General features: G+C 39.6%; 1 protein-coding gene across 1 annotated transcript in view; it reads right to left on the reverse strand.

Moving 5' to 3' along the window:
- The window catches only part of LOC115835052 (phosphatidylinositol 3,4,5-trisphosphate 3-phosphatase TPTE2-like), a 39,641-nt gene extending 17,272 nt beyond the window's left edge, over positions 1-22,369 (reverse strand). Inside the window, exons 1-8 of the mRNA XM_030812451.1 lie at positions 22,253-22,369; positions 19,511-19,567; positions 7,875-7,928; positions 5,429-5,485; positions 4,430-4,483; positions 2,323-2,379; positions 1,324-1,377; positions 732-785 (exon numbers count right to left, since the gene is read on the reverse strand). Coding sequence (XP_030668311.1) covers positions 732-785; positions 1,324-1,377; positions 2,323-2,379; positions 4,430-4,483; positions 5,429-5,485; positions 7,875-7,928; positions 19,511-19,563 — 383 coding nt within the window. The 5' untranslated portion in view covers positions 19,564-19,567; positions 22,253-22,369. The remainder of the gene's footprint in view (positions 1-731; positions 786-1,323; positions 1,378-2,322; positions 2,380-4,429; positions 4,484-5,428; positions 5,486-7,874; positions 7,929-19,510; positions 19,568-22,252) is intronic.
- Between the last annotated feature and the right edge of the window lie 353 nt (positions 22,370-22,722).

A 22,722-nucleotide genomic window follows, 5' to 3' on the forward strand; every position in this document is an offset into this window, starting at 1 on the left:
TAGGATTTATTTCCAGGAGAGGTTTTCACATGACTGGGAAAACCCTCCACCACTTCCTTCCTTTCACTGCTCATGCTAGTCTCTCCTGCCCATGAGATACAGTGAAGTACCCGTGCACCTGAGGAAAGCGGCATCCAATGAGGTGGTGGGTTTGCGCTGGGTCTAGGCACCAACCTCACATGTGGACAGAGCTCTGGATGGTGTGGGACAAGTCCACGTTCCATTAGCTCCGTTCTTTTTTTCCCAGGGCTTCACTACTCCTTATTGGCTGCTATCTCCTCCATGTTGCAAATAGGATTCTCTCCTTTCTTGGAACACTATGGTAGGGTCTCAAACTTAGGAAACCTGAATCCCTTAAAAAATTGCCTACTAGAAATTGAGGGTGACAAATACACTAACAGGAAGAAGCAGCTCTCCTACGAACTGACCTCCTTATACAACTCCATCAAAAAAGGATGCAAAGTTACCTACAAATGCTACAATGAGAAGAATTGCAAACCCTGTTAAGAAACACTCTGTATGGCCATGCAGGCTCCTGAGAGTAAATTCCACAAATGTCCATCTGTCTCCTGTTTTGTGTTTCCATTTTGTGCATGGGTTTGTTTGTGTAAATGTGTTGACAAAAGTGTGTATGGATGAAGATGGATGGATATATTTGTGTATGTGCTTGGTGTGTGTATAGCTCTATGCACTCTTATGCATACATGTGTCTTCATGTATTTATAACTCACCTTTCACTGATAGGTGACACCAGGGCTGCTCCTTTAAATTCACTTGTGTATGGGCTAGAGGATGATAAAAGAATACAGTCAGATAGGAGACACGATTCTAAACTTACTTTTTTGGAAAATTAGCTTTTATTACTCTAGACAGAAACCAATTAATTTCTGTCAGAAATCTCAGTCCCATAAAAAAACTGCTCAGTAGGAACTAAGCGTGGCAAATACACTAACAGGAAGAAGCAACTCTCCTATGACCTGCTCCTCTTTATACAACTCCACCAAAGACGATGCAAAGTTACTAACAAATGCTACAATGAGACGCATTGGAAACTCTGTTAAAAAAAAAAATCTATATGGCCATGCAGGCTCCTGAGAGTAAATTCCACAAACGTCCATCAGTCTCCTTTCTCCTTGGTCTATGTTTCCATCGTGTGCATGGATTAGTTTGTGTACCCGTGTTGAAGAGAAGTGTGGATGGATGGATGGATGGATGGATGGATGGATGGATGGATGAATACATTTGCCCATGTGCCTGTGTGTGTATATAGTTCTATGCACACTTATGCTGATGGGTGACTTTATATAACTATTTATTACTCACCTTTCTTTCCCAGGTGCCTCCTCGGTTGCTCCTTTAAATTCATTTGTCTGTGGACTAGCGGATGATAAGAGAATACAGTCAGAGAGGAGACATAATTCTGAATTTATATTTTGGAAAAATTACCTTTCATTACTCTAGACAGAAACCAATTAATTTCTGACTATTCATGTGTATAGCACTATTGGAACCTGGAATGTCTTTTTTTCTTTCTTAGGAATGAGGATTTCTATGGTGACAACTAAAATCTTAGGCTGGGGAAAATAGTAATGCTTCCTGATTTAAGTAAACCTCTTTATTATGACCTCAGTCCCAATGTGTGACAGACTTTGTGGTGGCAGTTATTTCAAACTCAACTCCAGTTTGTAGGTAGTCAGCCCTCTTATTCCATTCAATGTCCTGCTTAGAAGGCCCTCCATTAGCTCCTTACATTCACCCCGCACAGTGGTTCCTCTTGCCTCACAAAAAGGGTCAGGTAACTAGATGTCTGAGACAGGGGCACAATCCAATAGGACGGTAATTTGAGGTTTGGAGCACCAGCCTCCATGGTGACAGAGTTCTGGAGGGTGGAGAACACCTCCAAGGCTCTTAGCTCTGTTGCTTTCTGCTGAAGGCTTCACAGTTCCCCAAGTACTCCTACCTCCTCCTCACTCCAAACAGGATTCTCTCTTCCCTCAGCCTACTCTGGTATGTCTCATACACAGAAATCTGTCTTTCCAAGGTATTTGCCTGCTACTTACTAAGGATGACAAGACACTAACAGAAGCCTCCCTCTGTAGTCTGTTTCTCTTTTTTCCAAAACAACTGTAAAAATGTGGAAGTTTACCTACACCTGCTACAGTGAGAAGATAAAAAAACTGTGTCAAAGACACTCTGTATTGCTGTGGACACTCCTCAGACTAAATCCCACTAATCTCACTCTCTCTCTCTCTGTCTGTTTCTCTCTCTCTCTGTCATAGTTATGTTTGTGTGTGTGTTTGTGTCTACATCTTTTATAACTACATGTCCTTAATGCCTCCTCCATCAATGATGACTGCCGTCAGCTCATCTGGATGGGGACTAAAGAACAATTATGGTCAGAAACAGACACGATGCCTAATTCTAAATGTTTTGCACCAAATAGCTACAGTTACTCTATAAGTTATTCTCTGGTTACACTTTAAATATTCACATGTACTTATATCACTAAATTGACCTGGTATGACTTTTTTTTTTATTAGAAACGAGGTTTTATATGCCAACAGTGAACATCTTAGGCTGTGAACATAACGATGTATCTAGGTGAAGTGACTGTATCTTTACCTCAATGTGTAACAGCCTTTTTTGAGGGGATTTAATTCCAGTTCAACTTTAGTTTGTAAGTTCTTCTTCTTATGATCCCATCCGAATTCCTCATTCTCATTCACATCCAATCACCTCCTCACTTTTCACCAATCCTAGTTGTCTTTCCTGCCCAAGAGTTACGGCCAAGTAGCAGAAGACATCAAGCAAGGCTGCATCCCGTGTGATAATGGGTATGGGCTCAGGCAGCCAGCCTCACATAGTGGCAGAGCTCTGGAGGGTGGGGAATACTTCCAGGGCTATTAAGTCTGTTCTCTTCTTTGCCAGGGAGTCGCTGGTTTTTGTCCACTGCTATCTCCTTCTGGCTCCAAGCAGGATTTGCTTCCCCCTTGGATCCACACTACTAGTACAGTCTCATTCCCACAGAAACAAAAAGTGACAAACACTAACATAAAAAGCCTCCCTCTGTGAGTTCTTCCACATTCTCCTGCCTCCATCCGAATAACAAAAGAATATTCTTCACAAAGCTCATCCTGAAAGACTCTGAAACTAGTCTCAAGGGAACTCCTTGTTCACATGGGTGCTCGTGAGAGTCAATAGCCCGAATCTCAATCTCTCTGCATGTTGTGGGTATGAATGCATGTATGTGTGTTCATATATACATCTATACGTGTATAATTGTATTTCTGTAGTTCATATGTTGCATTGGCCAGTCTACCAGAAGACACTCTTTCAATTCACACACACGGCAGTGCCAAAGAACTTAAAACATACATAGTAAAGCAACACGTAACTCCCAGACTTAATGTTTTCCGTGAAAAACAGTTCCAATTAACTTTCAACATGTAAACTGCTTGAACCTTACAGAATTCAGGTGTGTTTGGTTAGTTAGAATCTGCCATGCCATTTTCCCTACACATCATACTTTATATAATTGTAGCACACATTTTACATCTATCCAAGACTCAGTGACTCAAGATTTAACTGAATTCTCTACCACTGAAGCTGACCAATGTGTGACAGCCTTTTGAGGGTAAATTTCTTTTCAATTCAACTCCACTGTGCAGGTGGTCAGCCTGCTAATCCCAGTAAGGGCCGACTTCCTGAACGCCTCCGTCACCTCCATCCTTCACCTATCATGCTAGTCTTTGCTGTCCATGAGACATAGGCAAGTAGCTGCGGGCTTAAGAAAGGGCTGCATCCAGTGAGGTGGTGGGTTTGGGGTCAGGTCTGGGCACCAGCCTCACATGTGGACCAAGCTCTGGAGGGTGAGGGACGAGTCCACATTCCATTAGTTCTGTTCTTTTCAGCCCAAAGCTTCACTGCTCCTTGTTGGCCACTATCTCCTCCGTGTTGCAAATAGGATTCTCTCCTGCCTTGGGCCAATCTGGTAGGGTCTCAACTCACGAAATCTGAGTCCCGCAAAAAAACTGCTTACTAGGAACTAAGAGTGACAAATACACTAACAGGAAGAAGCAACTCTCCTATTACTTGCTCCTCTTTATACAACTCCATCAAAGAAGGATGCAAAGTTACTAAAAAATGCTACAATGAGACGCATTGGAAACTCGGTTAAAAAAAAAATCTATATGGCCATGCAGGATCCTGAGAGTAAATTCCACAAATGTCCATCAGTCTCCTTTCTCCTTGTTTTAGGTTTCCATCGTGTGCATGGATTAGTTTGTGTAGTTTGTGTGGTGAAGAGAAGTGTGGATGGATGGATGGATGGATGGATGGGTGGATACATTTGCTCATGTGCCTGTGTGTGTATATAGTTCTATGCACACTTATGCTGATGGGTGACTTTATGTAACTATTTATTACTCACCTTTCTTTCCCAGGTGCCTCCTCGGTTGCTCCTTTAAATTCATTTGTCTGTGGACTAGCGGATGATAAGAGAATACAGTCAGAGAGGAGACATAATTCTGAATTTATATTTTGGAAAAATTACCTTTCATTACTCTAGACAGAAATCAATTAGTTTCTGACTATTCATGTGTATGGCACTATTGGAACCTGGAATGTCTTTTTTTCTTTATTAGAAGTGAGGGTTTCTATGGTGACAACTAAAATCTTAGGCTGGGGAAAATAGTAATGCTTCCTGATTTAAGTAAACCTCTTTATTATGACCTCAGTCCCAATGTGTGACAGACTTTGTGGTGGCAGTTATTTCAAACTCAACTCCAGTTTGTAGGTAGTCAGACCTCTTATTCCATTCAACGTCCTGCTTAGAAGGCCCTCCATTAGCTCCCTACATTCACCCAGCATGGTGGTCCCTCCTGCCCCACAAAAAGGGTCAGGTAACTAGAGGTCTGACACAGGGGCACAATCCAATAGGACGGTGATTTGAGGTTTGGAGCACCAGCCTCCATGGTGACAGAGTTCTGGAGGGTGGAGAACACCTCCAAGGTTCTTAGCTCTGTTGCTTTCTGCTGAAGGCTGCACAGTTCCCCAAGTACCCCTACCTCCTCCTCACTCCGAACAGGATTCTCTCTTCCCTCGGCCTGCTCTGGTATGTCTCATACACAGAAATCTGTCTTTCCAAGGTGTTTGCCTGCTACTTACTAAGGGTGACAAGACACTAACAGACAGAAGCCTCCCTCTGTAGTCTGTTTCTCTTTTTTCCAAAACAACTGTAAAAATGTGGACGTTTACCTACACCCGCTACAGTGAGAAGATAAATAAACTGTGTCAAAGACACTCTGTATTGCTGTGGACACTCCTCAGACTAAATCCCACTAATCTCACTCTCTCTCTCTGTCTGTTTCTTTCTCTCTCTGTCAGTTATGTTTGTGTGTGTGTTTGTGTCTACATCTTTTATAACTACATGTCCTTAATGCCTCCTCCATCAATGATGACTGCCGTCAGCTCATCTGGATGGGGACTAAAGAACAATTATGGTCAGAAACAGACACGATGCCTAATTCTAAATGTTTTGCACCAAATAGCTACAGTTACTCTATGAGTTATTCTCTGGTTACACTTTAAATATTCACATGTACTTATATCACTAAATTGACCTGGTATGACTTTTTTTTTATTAGAAACGAGGTTTTATATGCCAACAGTGAATATCTTAGGCTGTGAACATAGCGATGCATCCAGATTAAGTAAGGGTATCTACACCTCAATGTGTAACAGCATTTTTGGAGAGCATTTAATTCTAGTTCAAATTTAGTTTCTGAGTCCCCCTTCTTATAATCCCATCTGAGTTCCTCATTCTCTATCACCTCCAATCACCTCCTCACTTTTCACCCACCCTAGTTGTCTTTCCTGCCCAAGAGTTGCGGCCAAGTAGCTGGAGGCCTCAAGCAAGGGCTCCACCCCGTGTGAGGGTGGGTATGGGCAAAGCAGTCAGCCTCACATAGTGGCAGAGCTCTGGAGGGGGTGAAATAATTCCAGGGGTATTAGCTCTGTTCTTTGTTTTGGCTGGGATTTCTCTGATCTTTGTCCACTCCTAACTCCTTCTCACTCCAAGCAGGATTCACTTCTCCCTTGGTCCACACTACTAGCACAATCTCATTCTCACAGAAAGGTAATGTGACAAACACTAACATAAAAAGCCTCCCTCTATGAGTTCCTCCCCATTTTCCTACCTCCATCCAAAAAAACAAAAGAATATCCCATACAAAGCTCATTCTGAGAGGACTCTAGAAATAGTTTCAAGGGAACTCCTTGTTCCCATGGATGCTTGTCACACTCAATAGCCCTACTCAGTCTCTCTTGCGTGTATGAATGCATGTATGTACGTGTTTGTATATGCATAGATACATGTACAACTGTATTCCTTGATATCACACAGTGCATTGGCCAGCCTACTAGAAGATACTCTCAATTCACACAGAGGGCAGTGCCAAAGAACTTAACATGTACATAGTAAGACAACATGTAACTTCCTAGACTTAAGATTTTCAGTTCAAAATAATTCCAATTGCTTTTGTTTTTTTTTTGTTTTGTTTGATGTTGTTGTTGTTGTTTTTTGGGACAGAGTCTCACTCTGTCACCCAAGCTGGAGTGCAGTGGCATGATCTCGGCTCACTGCAACCTCTGCCTCCCAGGTTCAAGCAATTCTCCTGCCTCAGCCTTCCGAGTAGCAGGGACTACAAGCACCCGCCACCACACCTGACTAATTCTGTATTTTTAGTAGAGATGGGGTTTCACCATGTTGGCCAGGCTGGCCTTGAACTACTGATCTCGTTATCCACCCACCCTGGCCTCCCAAAGTGCTGGGACTACAGGCCTGAGCCACCGCACCCGACCTTCCAACTACTTTTCAACCTGTAAATTGCCTTACCCTTACAGAAGTCATGTGTGTATTTGGTTCTTTGGAATCTGCCATGCCATTTACCCTACACATCATACTTTATATGATTGCAGCACATACTTTACACCTATCTAAGACTCACTGACTCAAGAGTTCACCAAAACTCTCTACCACTGGAGCTGGCCAATGCACGACAGCCTTTTGTGGGTGAATTTCTTTTAAATTCAACTCTACTGTGTAGGCATTCCTCCCTCTAATCCCATCTATGGCCCACTTCCTGGGTCTCTCCATCATGTCTTTCCTTTCACCCATCATGCTAGTCTTTCCTGTCCATGGGACACAGGCAACTAGCTGTGGGCCTAAGGAAGGGCTGCATCCAATGAGGTGGTGTGCTTGTGTTTGTGTTTTAGCACCAACCTCATATGTTGACAGAGCTCTGGAGAGTGAGGGACAAGTGCATGTTCCATTAGCTCTGTTCTTTTCTGCCCAGGGCTTCACTGCCCCTTGTCAGCTGCTATCTCCTCCATGTTGCAAATAGGATTTTCTCCTCCCTTCTGTCAATCTGGTAGGCTCTCAAACTCAGGAAATCTGAGTCCTTTAAGAAGCTGCTTACTAGGAACTAACGTGACAAATACACTAACAGGAAGCAGCAGCTCTCCTATGACCTGCTCCTTTTTATATGACTCCATTAGAAAAGGATGCAATGTTACCTACAAAGGCTGCGATGAAAAGAATTGGAAACCCTGTTAAAAACCACTCTCTATGGCCACGCAGGCTTCTCAGAATAAACTCCACAAATGTCCGTCCATCTGTCTCCTTGTTGTATGTTTCCACTGTGTGCATGGGTTTGTTAGCGGATGTGTTTGAGAGAAGTGTGTACGGATGGATGCATGGATGGATGGATGGATGGATGGATGGATGGATATATTTGTTTATGTGCCTGTGTGTGTGCATACTTCTATGCTCAGTTATAATTAGATAAATAAAGACACACGTATGCATAACTCACCTTTCATTCATACGTGCCTCTGGGTTCACTCCTGATAATTCATTTGTGGGTGGACTAGAGGATGACAAAAGAATACAGTCAGACAGGAGACACAATTCAAAATTTACTTTTCTGGTAAAACTAGCTTTCATTACTCTGCACATAAACCAGTTAAGTTCTGACTATTCATGTGTATAGCACTATTTGGTTCTGAAATGTCATTTTTTTATTAGAAAGGAGGATTTATATGATGGCAACCAACATCTTAGGCTGGGGAAAATAGTAATGCTTTCAGATTTAAATAAACTTCTTTATTATGACCTCAGTCCCAATGCGTGACAGCCTTTGTGGTGGCAGTTATTTCAAACTAAACTTTTGTGTGGAGGTAGTCAGCCCTCTTATTCCACTAAATGTGCTGCCTCGAAAGCCCTCCATTACTTCTTCACTTGATTGTCTCTCTTGGTCCACAAGTAGGGTAAAGTCACTGCAGGTCTGAGTCAAGGATACAATCCAATATGGTGGTATTTGGGGTTTGGAGTACCACCCTGTATTGTGGCAGAGTTCTGCAGGGTCGAAAACATTTCTAGGGTTGTTAGTTTTTTTCTCTTCTCCTGAGGTCTTCACTACTCTCTGTCCCTGCTGTCCTTTCCTGTTTCCAAAGAGGATTCTCTGCTGTCCTCAGCCATTATGGTAAGGACTCACATATAGGCAGTCTGAAAATTATTTTTTATTTTTACGCAGAGTATCAAACAGACTAGTAAGAAAAATCATTCTTCTTTTTATGTGGTCATCTTTTATCTAAATTCATTCGACAAGACATAAAGTCACCTTCATATCCTATAGTGAGATCACGTAGACACATGTGTCAAAGTTTTTTGTTTTTCCATTAATGCCCTTGAATGGGAACTTCCCTAATCTCAACCTTTATGTTTCTCTGCAGTACTTGTGGGTGCATGCCTTGATTTAATATGAATGCATATAGGTATATATAAATGGTATATAATGTTTCCTCCCTTGTTCATATATCCTTATATCTATATGGATTTCTTTCTTTTTTTTTTTTTTTTGAGATGGAGTCTTGCTGTGTTGCCCAGGGTGGAATGCGGTGGCGTGATCTCGGCTCACTGCAAGCTCCGCCTCCCAGGTTACGCCATTCTCCTGCCTCAGCCTCCCGAGTAGCTGGGACTACAGGTGCCCGCTACCACGCCTGGCTAATTTTTTGTATTTTTAGTAGAGACGGGGTTTCACCGTGTTAGCCAGGATGGTCTCGATCTCCTGACCTTGTGATCCACTTGCCTCGGCCTCCCAAAGTGCTGGGATTACAGGTGTGAGCCACCGTGCCCGGCCTCTATATTGATTTATTTCTGTCTCACAGTTCACTGATAGCTCCATTCCAGGATACTGATTTGAATTTAGACTTGGCAGTGCTACAGAATTTAAATATATATATGTGTATCGTCCAACACCAATATGACATCCTAGACTTCACTTTCTGGTTTGAATTACTCACAAGCGATGTTTAGTTCTTTACAATTGAATGAAGCACAAACTAAGCATTTGGTGGTTTACTTTACTTCAAATTCAGCTGCAGTTTCTATGTACAAATCACCTTGACCTCATCTCATTTCCTGATACTAAAATCCCTTCATCAATGCCTTCTTTTCACCATCATAGGTGTCTTCTCTGCTCTCACACAGGGTCAAGAAACTGCTCCGTACAGTGTGATGACTGTGTGGGCTTGTAGTGCTAGGCTCACGTGGTGGTGGAGCTCTGGGTGTGAGGAACCTGCCAGGGCCATTCGCTCTGTTTTGTGTTGTTTCCCTAAGGGCTGCGCTGCTCCCTGCCCACTGCTTCTCGCTCATTGCTGCACATGCCATTTTCTTCTCTTGGCGCACTCTAGTGTGTCTCATACACAGGAAACCTGACTTTCCTAAGTATGTGCCTGCTACGAAGGGTGACAAGACAATAACAAGAAGTTTCCCTTTTTTGCCCTGTTCCTTTTTTATCCAATTTAATCAAAAAGTTGGGTAAGGGACCTGCAGGGCCTATAGTGAGGAGATTTATAAACAGTGTAAAAGACATCCTGTATGGCCATGGATGATCCTGAGAGTAAAGCACATAATCTTCATCTTTCTCTCTGTTGTTTCTCTCTCTTTTCTCTTTCTCTCCCTTTCTCTCTCTCCCTGTGTTTGTGTGTCTAGATAGACAGAAGTAGTATATCTGCATATATATTTCTTTACATATTTGTGGATATGTTTTATAATTCACATTTCATTGGTGGTTCTATCATAGGTTATTGATGTCAATTTATCTGTATGCAGGCTAAAGGAATATAAAAGTAGATAGTTGGACACACATGTAATCCTAAACTTACTTTTTGGATGAAACAGCTACAGTTACTCTATAATGTACTATCGGGTTGATATTTAAATATTCATGTGTGTATCACTAATTTGAACTAGGAGTATCTTTTTTTTTAGGCGGAGTCTCACTCTCACCGAGGCTGGACTGCAGTGGTGCGATCTTGGCTCACTGCAACCTCCACCTCCCAGGTTCAAGCAATTCTCCTTCCTCAGCCTCCTGAGTAGATGGGATTACAGGCATGCACCACCACACCTGGCTAATTTTTGTATTTTTAGTAGAGACAGGGTTTTGCCATGTTGGTCAGGCTGGTCTCAAATTCCTGGCCTCAAGTGATCTAGCTGTCTTGGCCTCCCACAGTGCTGGGATTACAGATATGAGCCACCATGCCTGGCCAGTGGCATTTATTTCTAATGTAACTGCAGTCTGTAAGGAAACATGCCTCTTACCCCATCTAAATTCTTCATTCCTAAGTCCTTCTGTCACTTATTTACTTTCACCCATCATGGCTGTCTTTCCTGCCCAGAAGATATGACCATGTAGCTGTAGGCCTGAGTCAGGAACTCCCCACAAAATGATTGTGGGTTTGGGTTTGGTTTGGGGCACCAGCCTCACATGGTGGTAGAACTCTAGAGGGTGAAGAACCCATTAAGGTTTCATGAACTCTGTTATTTTTGCTGAGTGCTTCACTCCTCCCTGTCACCTGTTGCCTCCCCATTGCTCCAAATAGGATTCTCTCTCCCTTTGGCCCACCGTAGTAGTAGGAGAGTCTCATAAATGGAAAACCTCAGAGGTTCCTGAGGGATTGGATACTACTAACTTAGACTGACAAATATACTAAGAGGAAGAAGCATCCCTTTCATGACTTCGTCCTCTTTTATCCAATTTGGTCTGAAAAAAACAATAGAAGGTTATCTATAGATCCTACAGTGAGAAGATTTAGACATAGTGTCAAAGATAGTCTGTATTTCCAAGAATATGCCTGACAGTGAATTTTACAAATATCAACTTCTCTTTCTCTTTCATTGTTTTATGTTTCTGTGTGTGTATGTGTATGCATATGTGTATGTTATGTGTATATATGTATATATACACTTATGTGTATATATGTATATATACACTTATGTGTATATAAATCTTTGTTTTTAACTCACATTTCATGGGTGGCTCTATCATAGGTTAGTACCATCAACTCAATTGGCTGTGGGCTGAAGAATTATAAAAGCATGTTATTCAGATACAAACATAATTTGGACTTACACTTTTGGTCAAATAGCTGCAGTTACTCTAGACATGAGTTTACCTGCCAAGGAATGCCAAAGATTGCCAGCAACCAGCAAAAGCTAGCAAAGAGGTATCAAACAGATACTTCCTTATAGCCTTCATAAAAAGCCAACCCTACTGACAACCTCAATTTCAGATTTCTAGTCTCTAGGACTATGAGATGATTAATTTTTATTTAAGCCACTTGGTTTGTGATACTTTGTTAAAGCAGCCCTAGAAACTAATATAGCCCAACTTGGTAGAATCTCATACACAGGCAATCCAACAGTTTTCTAAAAGTTTTGGCTACTAGTCAACTCAGCTAGGAAGAAGTAGACTTCTTGTGATCTATTTATCTTGTATCCAACTAGACCCAAAAAGAAAAGGATGTTACCTACAGAAGCTGAAACTACCAGTACTTTAGAAACAGTGTCCAAGAAAGTCTATATTTAACATTTGCATGTATCTTTATGAACATACACACACACATCACCTTTCACTGATGACTCCATTATAGGCTAGTGATATTTCACTTTCACTGAGGACTCCATCATGCGTTAGTGATATCACTTCATTTGGGTCAGAGCTAAAGAATTAAACTAAGTTGTACATAATCAAATACCATGTGAATTTGTAGGCTCAATTTTTATTCAAATTAACTACAATAACCCTACAACTAATAAATTAGCTGTTCTAAAAAAAAAAAAAAACACATGCAATTTAGCCATTTGGAAACAATAGTGACCATCCCTGCCTGTCTCCATAGACAACAACAGCAACTACCCAGGAGTAGTTACGGTAAAATTAGGAGAGCATTAGACCAGCTGATGAAAACAGGGAAGGGCTGAAGAGCAATCCTTGGGCCTTCACTCCTCCACCCACCTCCATCTCCAAAGCTCAGGTTACAAACCAGAGAGATTGTCTCTTCCAATGCTGCTTTGTTCAGGAGCTTCAAGGTGATATAGTTGTTTAATTAAACGAAATTTTCCCTGAGGTTGCCTCTGTACTTGAGTCCTTATGCAACAAACTGCAAGCTAACCTAGTGTGTAAACTAACAGCGTAATTATGAATAGAATATACACTTGTAACAGATAGCTGTGTCTCAGTCAATTACAGCAGCTGAGCTTCAGTCAATTGCGGGTGGCTGACTGATTCAAATAAGACAAAACATCCAGCTGTAACCAGTTGTAACCAACTAAGCTGTTTCTGGACCTCACTTCCATTTTCTGTCCATAATGCTGTCTGGCCACATTGCCAGCTTGCAGTTCTTAGAACTTGTTCTCGTTCTAAAAGCTTCCCAACTCACGAATCATTCTTGCACTATTAAACTCCGTTAAATTTACCTTGTCTAAAGTTTTTCCTTTTCACAACCCAGAGGAGTTGCCTGGTCAGTGTTTCTTGGTTCCTGAGACTCTCTACCCTGGGGCACATCACTTCTCTTCATTTTAAACTTACTGACAATGACACAGCTTACGTCCTAGATTTCAATGAGACTGACTATATAATTCCTGCCCAAACCAGGACACTTTTGAAAGGAAAAAGTGGGTGCTATTAATAATTATTTTGCAAGAACAGCAGCAGACTGAGATTGTCCTTCAGTCCTTCCCCAGTACAAATGACCAGACAGAGTAGCCAACAGCTACAAAAAATCTGAGTTCACAAACCAACATGATTAGGTACCTGAGGAATACAACTACTGAAAAAGAAATACAACAAGCTGAACAACAGCATACCAACTGTAGCAAAACTACTGGAACACACTGACCAAGATTTTAAAGTAAGCATGACAAATATTCTTAAGGATAAGAGGACACAAAGGAAGATGTTGAAACATGAAATGAGAATGGGAGTCATAAGAAAAAATAAAAGAGAAAGCCTTAACTGTAAAAGTATGACTGTCAAAAAATATAAATTATTGAGGGATAAATAGTAGTTTGGATACATGTGAAAAGCTAATTAATTTAGAGTTAGAAGATTAGATTGAGAAACTTACCCAGAAAATAGTAGAAAAGAATAAAGAGAACATACTAATGAAAAGATGAATGTTATGGAGGATAAAAACAGCTATCTAACATCTAGAATATGGAAATCTAAGAAGAAATGAAAACTAAAAATGCAAACTAAAATGTGAAAATTTATGATGATAAATTTCCCAGAATTCAAGAAAGAAGAAATAAATCAGCTTTAAGTATCTAATGGAGACAAAGAGAAAATTCTAACACCTTCTAGAAAGAGCAAAAGACCTACGAGGGCACAAGGACAGACCAACATCATAGCTCTCTGTACCATAAAGAAAACTTCCACAGGATAAAGTCCACAGGATCAATATCATATTGCTGTTCTCTGAATATATTGTAATATGATTCGCTTTTTTTAAAAAACCCACATTTGAAACTAAATTACACATTACTGAATACCTCTTATGTTAAAAGGGAAATCACGAAATATTTTAAATACTAAGAACTGATTGATAATAACATGACAAAGTTTGTAGGATACAATGAAGCAATATTTAGAAGAAAATTTACTGATATATAAGCATTAATAAGAAATCAAGATGGTTAAAAGCAAAGAGCACACTTTTAAGTAGAGAGGTTGGAAAAGGAGCACAGGGCAAAGTCTATGGAGTAATAAGGAAGCAAAACATAAGGAGGTAAGCATAAGTCACTGAACTGGAGAAGAAAAAACCGTGGAGAAGATTAACAAAACAAAAGTGTGTCTCTTTGAAAAGATTACTACAATAGACCTGTGGCAATAATAATCAAGAACAGAGTGAATATCCAAATAAAATGTACAAGAAGGGAGCATAGCCGGGCGCGGTGGCTCACGCTTGTAATCCCAGCACTTTGGGAGGCCGAGGCGGGCGGATCACGAGGTCAGGAGATCGAGACCACAGTGAAACCCCGTCTCTACTAAAAAATACAAAAAATTAGCCGGGCGTGGTGGCGGGCGCCTGTAGTCCCAGCTACTCGGAGAGGCTGAGGCAGGAGAATGGCGTGAACCCGGGAGGTGGAGCTTGTAGTGAGCCGAGATTGCGCCACTGCACTCCAGCCTGGGCGACAGAGCGAGACTCCGTCTCAAAAAAAAAAAAGAAGGGAGCATAACTATAACACAACTAAAATTTTTAAAAATGAGATTATTCAATTATATGCTAATAAATGTGAAAACTTAGATGGAATGGAAAAATTCCTAGACAAATATAAAACACTAACATTAGTGCAAGAAACTATATTTATATAGAAATAGAATACTCAAGTAACAAAGAAATCAACCTAGTATTTAAAGCCCTTCCCTCTCCCAAACACCACAGGGCCCACATAGGTATTTTTCAAAATTTTTAGAATATTGACATACTTACTACAAAATCTATGTCAACATATAAAGACTCCATCAATAACTTAACTAAGCATGGTAATAAAAAAAGGTGTAGGGATGCCATAAGTATCAATGGAGCAAAATATTGAGCTCAGAGATAAACCTATGTAGATATATGTCATGGATGATGATTATATAAACAAGGAAAAAGGATGAACTGTTTCATAGATGGTATTTGGAAAATCAGCCTACCATTGGGAGAGAAATGAAATCAAATCCCTACCTAACACCATATTTAAGGGTAAACCCTAAGTAGATTGAAGCATTAAATGTGTAAATTAAAACTATGAGGATTAGAAATTACCTTTGTAGACTGAAAGTGGGAAAATTTCAAACTTCAAAAGTAAAACAATAAGGCAAAAAGTTCTGTCATGAAGAGAATGAAGAACAACAATGCCAAAGCTAACAGGCAGATGACCTATTGGAGAACATAACTTCAATGTCTAAAACTGACATGAAGCATGATTTGAATACATAGAGCGATAGTCAAAACTTTTGAATGGGATTCCATGCATCTGAGTCTGTTTAGTGTTGCCATAAGGGATACCTGAGGCTGGGTAATTTATAAAGAAGAAAGGTTTATTTGGCTCACAGTTGTGTGCTGCACAAGAAGCCTGATGCCAACATCTGCTTCTGAGGCTGCTCCCATTTATAGTGGAAGATGAAGGGGAACTGACACATGCAGAGATCAAATGGCAAGAGGGGAAGCAACGTGGGGGAAGTTGCCGGTCTCTTTTTAAACCACCAGCTCTTGCAAGAACTAACAGAGTAAGTACTCACTCATCCTCCCTTCCAGGGAGGGAATTAATCTATTCATCTTCCAAACACCTTCCATCAGGCACCACCTCCAACATTGGGGATCAAATTTCAACATGAGGTTTGGGGGTACAAACCTCCAAACAATAGCACCATGTTTTTAATGTTACTAAAAAGAGTGAATTCTTGCTATATTGTTTACAAATGTAACATAATCACTTTGAAAATTAAACATAATTTTAAAAGAAATTTGATTAACTTATTCTAAAATATAAAATATTCAAAAACAGCACATGTAAATTAACAAGACAAAGATAGGAACACTAGTGGAAAAATGGGCTAAGTTTGTGAATGGACCATTACAGAAGAAATCCCAAATGCTATGAGAACATAAAATGATGCTCAAATTCATAAGTTATCACATAAATACAAAGTAAAACATAATGCAATATGTTACTATTAGATTGATTATATAAATTAGAAAGTTTGATTATGTCAAGTGTTGTTGTGAATGTGGTATGTGTAGGAACCATCGTGCATTGTTGATGAGATGCAGACTGGTATAACCATTGTGAGAGCAATAGGCAGTATTCAGTCAAATTCAAAATATGCAATCCCATGGCCCATCAAGTCCTGTTTCATATTTCTACAGAAATACTCAAACAGGTCTATAGGGGTCTGGCATAAGGATAATCATTTGGCGGCACTCTTTGTGAAGGCAAATGGTAGGAAGCAATATATGTGTTCCTCACTAGGTGATGCACGTCATGGAATTTTTCATACCAGTTAAAAGCAACAACAAAAGGTATGCACAAGAAGAATAATCTTATGTTACTAAGCAAAAAACTAACAAAATGAGATACATCTTAATACCATTTAAGTAAATTTAAAAACGTATAGGCAAAACAATAATACATAGTTTACAGAACACATATAAATGTATATACTGTATATTAACCACATTAAAATTGTTGCATATATGCATATATCTGTATATGTCAATATGTATATCTGTACTCTCATCTATATATTAAAAAGGCCTACAAGTAGCAATGAGCCAATGGCAATGAGCATACCAAATGCAAAATATTGGTTTCTAAAGGGCATCAGGTTCTTTGGGTAAATGGCTGATTCCAGGGCTGGGGAAATGCTCAAAAAGTGATGGGAACATGTCAAGTCAAAAGGACACAGGGGCTAGCTTTTAGGGAGTCCCACTGGCCAAATATGGGACCATTTAGACATCAAAATAAATAATGACAGAAAGGATTGTAATTCATTGAAATAATGTAAGAATTTATAAGTTCATAATAATAGTGAATAAATAGGGGTAGGAATAGCTCTCCTTAGAATGATACTTATTAAACAGAGAAAAACTACTTTTTTTTTAAAAAAATCACCATTTTGTAATGATCACAGTTATAACTGATTCACATAAAAATCAATGAATGCTAAAACTAGTGCATGAAAGTTTTATGTGGAACAGGATACTGAATATTGAAGATAGTTTTAACATAGACTGAAAGTATCTCCCCCCAAAGTGGATATTAATTATAAACTGAATAATATTTACTTGTCAGTGAATAAATCTGGAATACCTCTCAACCACCATATAGATATGAATCATAAAACAGTGTAATATTCAATAGAGGAGTTACTTAATCTGAAAGTGGTATTCAAATCCCTCATCTATCCTTTAAAAGGCAATGAAATTATTTCCTGTCATCCCATATAAAAGACGTTGTAATATTCTAAGAGCTTGCATTTAGGTTGTCTCTGAAAAGAGTCTGATGAATAACTTGACAATCAAGAAAGTGAATGCTGAGATTTTAGAGTGAATAGACATTTTAATCTCATAGTCTACTTTTTGTTAACTAACTCACCCCTCTCACATTTCAAAAATATCTAAAAGTAGCTGTTAGACATTCTATTAAGTCCTCCTGGTGAAAATGGAAATGTTTGGAGATTCCATCTTTGCATCATCTTCCTATATCCCACTTTTAAACATTTTTGGCATTGAAAATTATTCTTCAAATGAACTTTTAGATATCACACATGCTTAGTAAACTTCAAATCTGCAAGTGGTGAATAGATAATCTGCACAGGAAACACTTTTTTTTTTTTTTTTTTTTTGAGACAGAGTTTCGCTCTGTCACCCAGGCTGCAGTGCAGTGGCGCTGTCTCAGCTCACTGCAACCTCCACCTCCTGGATTCAAGTGATTCTTCTGCCTCAGCCTCCCGAGTAGCTGGGACTACAGGCGTGCACCACCACGCCCAGCTAATTTTTGTATTTTTAGTAGAGACGGGGTTTTACCATATTGGCCAGGCTGATCTTGAACTCCTGACCTCGTGGTCCACCTGCCTCAGCCTCCCAAAGTGCTGGGATTACAGGCTTGAGCCACGATGCCCAGCCAGAAAACACTTTTGACAAACACACCAGCATTTCCTTTTGTAGAATCCTTGGGCCATATTAAGGGTATTATTAAGCTGGCATCTCATAAAGTGTACAGAATAAAACACTAATTTGGGGAGACATTAAAAGGGAATAGTAACAACAGCAACAGCGCTTGTTTTATTTAAATTTAGAAAATTAATTCAAAATACAAAAAAATTTTTGTGACTATATTGGTAATCTTACGATAAGAAATAACTTTCTGAGTATAACACAAACAGCATCAGTTATAAAAGTACCAATTATATTTGAACACATGAAGTTTATTATAAAGCTCTATGTAAGGTTGCTGTATTTTACTCCAAGCATCAAATGCAAAAATATATTAGAGATTTGCCACATGGAGCGGTGATATGACCAATTTATTTGAACAACAAAATTCCTTGAATCTAAAAGATATGGTAAATATGACTTAGCTTACTTAAGACCTAACTTTTTAGAAAGAATTTTAGAATCAGTGTCCAGAAAACTATTTTCCCATGAATAATTCTGAGACTGAATTTCATAAACCTGAATTCCTCCCATCTCCAATACATGTTATGACATCACCTTTCATTGTTGACTCCAGCACAGATTTCTGATGTCAATTCATTGGGGTTGGCGCAAAGGATTGAAAGGTAAATAGTAGGAAACAACATAAATGCATACATGATTTTCTTTTTGGTTCACATTGGCTATGATTGTGCTACAAATTACAATGTGTTGTCCCTAAAAATTCTCATGTAAATCAGTTATTTGGCACCTGGTACTTGATTTTTCTCTAGAAAGAAGTCTTTATGTGTTGGTAATAAAAATTGTTTAGGACTCTCAAAAAAGTTTAATGAATCAAGATTTAAATACAATTCTTTATTACTGAACCTGATCATCATGTCTGACAGCAACTTTAACTTAAATTTGCTTCAAATTCATGTCCCATTTGTAGGCACACATTATTCTTGCCCATTTTGATTTCCTAATTATCAAGTCCCTCCACCACCTTCATGCTCTTCATGAGTCACAGATATCTTTGCTTCCCCTCAAATAGGACCAAGTGACTAAACCTGAGGCAGGGGCTCCATCCAATGTGATGACGGCTTTCAGTTTGGGGCACCAGCTCTGAAGGGTGAGGGACAGATACAGGATCTCTTAGCTCCTTTCTTTCTGCTGAGGGTTCCTCTGCTGCCTGTCCAATGCTACCACCTTCTTTCTCCAAGTAGGATTCTCTCCTCTCTTGGATTGCTCTTGAAAGAGTCTCATACACAGGCATTCTGATAGTTTCCTAAGGTTTTGGCTGCTAATTACTAAGAGTCGCAAATAATCTTTGAGTACCAAGCATCCCTCTTCTGACCTGATCTTATTTTTTCCACTCTGGTTCAAAAACAATGTTACCAAAGATGCTTAAAGTCTCTGATAGAAAGCTGTTATTGCCATTGATGCTGCCAGTATTCTTCACCACTTAGATCAGTCAACTCACCCATTGTGGTCACAGTTGTCAGAGTATACAGTAGAATCTGTTAGTGAATCCATAACTCTACCAAAGAGTAAAAAGCACATACAAAAAATAGTCAGATATTTTGGAAGGCAATCAGGATGTTAATCTCAACAGTATTTCAGCACACAAAAAATAAAATCAGAGGAATCTTGACAAGAACTAAAGAAACAATTTCAGGACACAGCACTAGTACTTCTGAGACTGTGTGTGTGTGTGTGTGTGTGTGTGTGAGAGAGAGAGAGAGAGAGAGAGAAAGGACACAGAAAAAAGAAAGAAAATGTAAGAATAATGAATGTTTCGATATCAATGGCTAGTTCCTGGTCATCCTTGGTAGGAAATAAACAAGTAGGTAAGTCAAGCATAGCCTTAATTATGTTTAAAACATTTTGTGAACATAAAGTAGATTATATGTTTACAATGATTTTGTTTTCTTTTTGTCTGGATTCATTTTTTTAAAGTTATATGGCTATATTTTCCAATATCAAGACTTCTTAGCACCGAAACCCCTGGCTTGGCTAATTTAATCTCTCTGCAACTTGATTTCCTCATCTGTTAGTTAAGACACATGCAAAATACACTCCACATCTGTCAACTTCATAAAACCATGCTGAATATTCAGCATTTTGCAAATATTGGTTTTTAGATAACCTGCTCTCCACACCATATATTATGCCATAAAAATCAATATGTGGCAATATAAACTGATATATATTTTTAGTTTCAAATACACAAACATTCTCATCAAGGTAATACACTCCCAAGACTCAATAATTAATGCTCTTCGCCACAATTTTCTAACTTTTCAAACGTTTAAATAAGTTTAAGAAACTGATCACACACATTTTTTTGCTGCTGATAAAAACTGGGATTCTCTAAGAGCGTGCTGAGGTTCTTAACTTATTTGACCACAGAACCTCTTTCTCACAGTGGAAATGTGTGAGAAACACATTTTGGAAACAATATATTAAATGGTATCTTTTTATGTCTTTAAGAAAAGTTCTCCTACACAAACTAATTTTGGACTCTGATCAATAGCTCAAACCTTTAAGCATAGATAGACACTAATATTGTGCTATTCTTTCAGCTTGTGAGGAAAGGAGAGCCAGAGTTCAAATTATCAAATCTCGTTAGCCTGGTCTGAGGGCCATGAGGGGAACCTTTTAAGTTCTAAGTGGGTGTTCTCATGTCCTTGAATGGCTCATGGAAATTCATCCAGGTCTCAGGAAAAACAATACCTTTTACAAAAAGAAAGGCATCTATAGGCATCTGCTACTTTTCAGCAGGATGAATAATTGGATTGTCTATGCAGAATACACTAATAAATCATAACGGGAAAATGTTCAAAACACCAAAAAGGTAAGAATTTGAGTTTCTGACATAAGCAGCCTTATTAAATGATTACTGGATTTTTCAGACATCCTCTACTGAGGAAGAGAACTGGAAGATACTCAAATTATTCCAGATTCAGGTGACAAGCCAGGATTGCTAAGCAAGTTCCTTGGGAAACTAATCTCCAAAAAGGGCACGAGACATCCACAGATGTTACCCGAACTCCTTTCAGGGAGAGTATTGCATGAAGTCTGAAATAATACTTTGATAAGCCGCTTTGGGGCACAGAATGACTTCCCTCATGGGACATGAATAAGTAGCTAGTTAAATTGCCCTCCAAGGAAGGTGAGAATTGCAAACTGTCCTAAACTAAAGTGGTCATGCAGAATTCTTAAATGCTTTTTGGTAGATAGGAGCAACCACAGAAGTTTGAGTCAGGTGAAGGTTAGCTACACCTTTATAATCATGCTACCAGGTTATAATGAAAAGTTGGTCTCCGATCAAATCTGCCACACATACAGATATTCATTTAACAAAACATTCAGTAGCAAGCAGGCACAGTACATAAGCTTCTGTAAGCTTTCTGTACTTTAGGTGCTCCAAGCATGAAAGCTTCATTCTCAACAGATTCCTAATGTTCCAGAGGTCAAAATCTTCCTAAACCTTCCTGGAGATAGGACCATATGAGGATCAAGCCTTGGGTGTCACCTCTAAATATACACTACAGGCCACCCTCATACACCTTTATCCTGTTTATGCGAGGGTGGGCTGTCTCCAAAACACTTTAGTTGATTCACAGATCTTAAAATGTCATATAATTGTAACATCCATCATGCTGCTTTGTAAGCCACCAATCTCACTAATAAAAACCCATTTGTGACCTTCACGGTAATAATTGACAATGTTTCAGGTGTTAATTGAGATAGGACCACTGAAGCCCTTTTGGTGGCCATCTCTGTGGAGTGGCTTCCTGAGCTGACCACTAGCTCACCATCCTTGAACAGAGCATCCACCATTAGGGCAACCAGGCACCCCTATAGGAAAGATTAAAGTGACCAGTATATGCATATTATCACACTGCCTAAAATGTCATATTTTTAAGGACATTAACAGGCATAGAATGAGGCTTGGTTTGTTTTTTAAATTTTTTCTATTTCTATTATTTTTCTACTAATTATTTTTCTATTTCTATTTGCTGGGTCACAGACAACAGCAAATTCCATACCTTCGGAGTTATACCAGCTCATCTGCAGTAGAAGTAGAAATATCAAAGCTCTCAGTCTACCTTGTGCTCCAGAGATGTGGCCCAAGCACGTCTTTGGACATGAACCAGGGCAACCCAAGGCAGAGCTGGATTTCTGAGAGTTTCTCCCTGTAAGCCCTGGACCTGCTTACCTATAGATCAGACTGCTTCCAGCGCCATTGCCAGTCAGAAGAGCCTGGGGTCAGTTCAGCTGCTAGAATAACACAAGTCTGAGGTCTTGTGTCTTCAGTACAACATTCTCTAAGAGGGAGAAATTTAATCAAGATCCTGTTAGCAGTTTCCTCTCTTGTTGCCTTTCAAGATTATGGCTTTTCCTTTTTTCATTTTTTAGTTCCCAAAACCAAGCTTGTTAAATCAAATCTTGACCCAATTCCTGGCAAGTAACAAGGTTATTGCTATTTGGCCTTACACTCACTGGTTGTCCCCCAGTACCCTGAGGGTAAGGGGACTCTGTAAGGTCCCTGGGAGGGGACAGGAATGTCAATTAGTCTTCCCCCCAGCTGGGTATAAGCAAACTTTCCTGTCTATGGGCCCCAGAGACCACCATCTAGTTCCCCCACCAAAACTTTACATGATTTTGATGAGGATGAGAGGACAGCAT

The sequence above is a fragment of the Nomascus leucogenys genome, chromosome 5, assembly GCF_006542625.1.
Source record: "Nomascus leucogenys isolate Asia chromosome 5, Asia_NLE_v1, whole genome shotgun sequence".
Taxonomy (NCBI): domain Eukaryota; kingdom Metazoa; phylum Chordata; class Mammalia; order Primates; family Hylobatidae; genus Nomascus; species Nomascus leucogenys.